We start from the raw sequence: 3,816 nt of genomic DNA, 5'->3' as shown, positions 1-3,816 counted from the left end.
ACAAAGATCTATACACATCGTTCATTATTTATTCATTATTTTGTGTTAAAAATAAAGATATCTGAGAACATTGGAATGTTTTATCAGTGCTTTTCTTGTGGAAATCCTGATGCGGCCCAGCCTCACCTAGACTCCGCCTCCAGCGGCCCCCGGCTGAATTAAGTTTGAGACCCCTGCTTTAGAGTGAACAGTGAAGACGCATCAGTGTCACAAGAAAGACTGTATTTGATGGAGCTTTCAGAGCACTGATCAGATCAAAGTTCTCACTACATAAAAGAATGAATATAAAGTTCTGAGATGACTGTGAAACATCTGAGGGTGCAGCTGTCAGTGGAGGACCTGCTATTGAGTAGTTCCCAGTTATTCCTTCATGAGATTCAGAACAACATTTACATATTTGAGGGTCTATTTTTTGCAAAGCCCCTAAAGTACAACTTCAAAGGTATTACATGATTGCCAAAGTTCTTTAACTGAAACAAAAGAAAAAGTCACTAATGTGATCCAAACAATGTTGTAGTCAGAAATGAGGTGATACAGTAGATGACAAGGAAACAAAGTCATTTGAACAATCTGTACAACTTATTCCACCTATCCATCTTCAAATCTCACGGAGTCCCATTCTGAGATCTCTTTGCAAGAAATCCTTGCATTTGCTACTGGATAAAAAAAGGACAAAATGGAAACTTTTAGAGAAATTCGTGTCAGAAATAATCTGTTCTGCAGTTTGCTTTCCTTAAACAGAAATATTAAATATCCACATCCAAATATGAATCCTTCCTAAGCAGCCACATTATATGTCACTTGCTCTCTGTGCTAAAATGAACATTTTTGAATAGAAGGGTTTCTTCTGCTGCATTTTTTTAACGCGAGATGATATCAAAATCTAAGTGGAAACAACTCTAAATTAATAAAACTTTGAGAAGATCTGACAGCTATTTCTGGAGTCTTCGAAAAAAAATTATGATGCCTAAGGTGGAACCAAAACACCAAACTCCTACATTCACAATTTTGAAGTGAACATAAAAGCATCAAATAATACAATTCCTTAATTCACCACTAGAGGCTGGTTTTACTCATGGACACATGGACAAAACAAGGTCTCGACATTACAAATAGAAAATGCCTTTTCTCCAGCCCTCGCTAAATCAGGCCAAAGCCGTCACCGTGACTTCTTGATCGTCTGCCGCCATTTTGAAACCCGTCGACAGTGATTGGACCGAGTCGGTCTGAGTCACATTTTTAGAGAAACTGCTGTCGCCAATCAGGAGTGAGCTTGTTCCAAGTCCACACACCTTCCACTGACAGTGGCTCAGGGGAACCTGCCAATCAAACGCTGGAGGTTGCTCACATGCTTTTACTGAGGCTTCTGATTGATTAGTTTATAACTTCAACGATAAAGAAAAAAAAATATATTTTTTAATAGGATTAGAAAGAAGATGTTAAGAAGAATGCATCACAGCAAGAATAAATACTCTAAGAAATAAAATGACCGAGAAATAACTGTCTATTTCTCAATAGAAGTCTATGGGATTTTGACCTTCTTTGTGTTCTTTTTTGGAACACGAGAGGGAAGGAGAGGATATCTCCAGTGATTATACAGTACACTCAATGGTTTTACTGAAAAATAAAAAAAATAATAATATTTTACACCAAACATTAGCATGCATTGTAGAGAATTGGCTTGAGAAGTCATTATGATATTAAATACTTGTTTTCTATTCATGTCAACAGAGTATACAGTATGTAAGTTCATATTTAGGAGAAAATTGAACTTTTTAACATAGAAATCAATTGTAAATTGCTCTCTTCGCCAACCAGTTTGCAGTTTTTTAAAGAAAAGTCTTCTTAACTATTCTTGGGTTTGTAATAGATTCAGAATCAGATTGGGAGGGTTGAATGAAACAGAGGTATTGCTTTGCTACAAATGTTCTGACCCTAGCTCTAAAATGAACAAATAACCTTGAAAAATACACAAGGCCAATTTTATTTTAATTTGTTTACTCCCTGTGCACGTGGGTATCATTTGTAAAAAAAAATTTGACCCACTATTTCAACGCAGACGCACGCCGCGCTCCGGCTGGCTCAGTTTACAAGTAATTATGGTTCAAGGAGAAGCTGCCCTTGTTCCTCCACTGACCTCAGAAGTGGGTTAACCTTTAAGCGGCAGGGTTTGTATTGCAACACAAATGTGAAGTACACATTATAACAATGTGTGTGCCTTTATGCACTTAAACAGGCAGAATGATGTTAAAAATGACAGATTTTCTTAAAAACAGCATGATTTTGGTTGTCATCTCAGGACAGCACAGTTTGTTCCTGAGCAACTTCCTTCTTTTCAACTCTTCAACTTGATCCAACTTTAACAAGTTAACCCTGCTCCACTGGGAATGCCTGGCCCTGACCTTACATGAGCGCTAAAGTGAGCAGGCTCTCTGCCACCGACAGGTGTTGCACAAACATTTGAAGTTATCCAATATCCAAAGTCATAAATGATGTTTTATTGCCTCCTTTTTTGCTGTGGGAATATTGTCATGAAGCTGAGGGCCACGCTTCAAGTCAGACGGAGAAAGAGAACGCACACAGCTCTATTTTAGTGAGCCATTCCTCTTCAGAGGAGGTACTATAAATTTGATTGATTTCTTTCCATGTCTTTGAGAAAGCAGACATCTCCCCCCTTACACACATTTGTTTTCAGTCTTCAGTTGCATCTCTAGTCGGTGAGGCGTCCGCTGCTTGGGTAAAGATTTTTGATATTTCTAATCATTTGGATGGTAGTTTTTGTCCATTGAATGAGCAAATTACTGTTTTTTTGTATTCACTAGCATGTTCTAATAGCTTTGTGACCTCTCTTTTCTGCTTTGCTAAAGCACTAAGACTATAAAGAATTAGGAGCAGGGTGAATACAGACATCAGTCATTGCATTGGATTATCTGGTCATTTATCTTCTTGTCACCTCGTAATTATTTATCACATGCACCGTTTCAGCATTTTTCAAACTTCACAAGAACCATGCAGATATAAAACTGTGTTAAATGAGCAATTTTGTCTTCTTTAATATAGTGAGAAAATATTTATATATTGCATTTTCCTTTTAATGATCACTGGAATCTCAAGGAATAAAAAGAACTTTATTTATGAAGGGAGTTTGGAAAATAAGTTAATGAAAAGTGGATGTTTAAAAAATTTCATTTTTATGTTCCATTAAGGTAAAACTTTAAGGCAAACATGACGGATGGGTAAGTACCATCTCCCTTGATTTTTCTTTTTCATTCAAAGAATTTTAAACATCAAATAAATGTGTTTGGAATCTTACTTTTTTCTCATAAAATGTATGTTTTCTTTCTTGACCTATTGACCCAAAAGACCGGTAAGTATCTGTTTCATGATGGTTTATTAGACTTTATATGCTAAATGGATTTGTAATAACTTTTAACTTAATTTTATTTGTGAATTGCAGAGAAAATCGAAAATTTCCTCATCTCGACGACTGGGGTTAAAAGTATGAGTTTCAATTTAACTTCTGAAAATTTTCTGCATAATTTTATTCATTCAAAAATTGATTGTTTGACGTATAAGCTCAAAAGATTGTTAATACTTTGTGTTTGACCAAAACATTAAAGGTTTATGATATTTAGAGATTTTCTTTGTAAATTTGGGACCCAAACAAATGGTAAATAACATCCTATACCATTCCTTATCCTGCTCTTTAGATCAGGCTGTTGGCGGTCGCCACCCAGATGCTGCAGGAGGAGAAAGAACAGAAAATGAGGGAAAGAGAAATCGCTCTCAAAGAGAGACTTGCTCCCCTAAACCTGT

General features: G+C 36.3%; 1 protein-coding gene and 1 long non-coding RNA gene across 2 annotated transcripts in view; one reads left to right on the top strand and one right to left on the bottom strand.

The window, feature by feature from the left end:
• Nucleotides 1-2,664: 2,664 nt before the first annotated feature.
• The window catches only part of LOC118598844 (troponin I, slow skeletal muscle-like), a gene marked incomplete in the record, with an annotated part of 2,561 nt that continues 1,409 nt past the window's right edge, over nt 2,665-3,816 (top strand). Inside the window, 5 exon segments of the mRNA XM_036212298.1 lie at nt 2,665-2,737; nt 3,207-3,236; nt 3,364-3,367; nt 3,458-3,499; nt 3,711-3,816. Coding sequence (XP_036068191.1) covers nt 3,226-3,236; nt 3,364-3,367; nt 3,458-3,499; nt 3,711-3,816 — 163 coding nt within the window.
• LOC112152322 overlaps nt 2,922-3,816 on the bottom strand; it is a 7,641-nt gene continuing 6,746 nt past the window's right edge. Inside the window, exon 4 of the long non-coding RNA XR_004948020.1 lies at nt 2,922-3,740. This is a non-coding gene — a long non-coding RNA (uncharacterized LOC112152322). The remainder of the gene's footprint in view (nt 3,741-3,816) is intronic.

The sequence above is a fragment of the Oryzias melastigma genome, linkage group LG6 (genome assembly GCF_002922805.2).
Source record: "Oryzias melastigma strain HK-1 linkage group LG6, ASM292280v2, whole genome shotgun sequence".
NCBI classification, from domain to species: Eukaryota; Metazoa; Chordata; class Actinopteri; order Beloniformes; family Adrianichthyidae; genus Oryzias; species Oryzias melastigma.
Note: the sequence above shows the minus strand (reverse complement) of the source record. Positions and strands in the feature narration are given on the sequence as shown.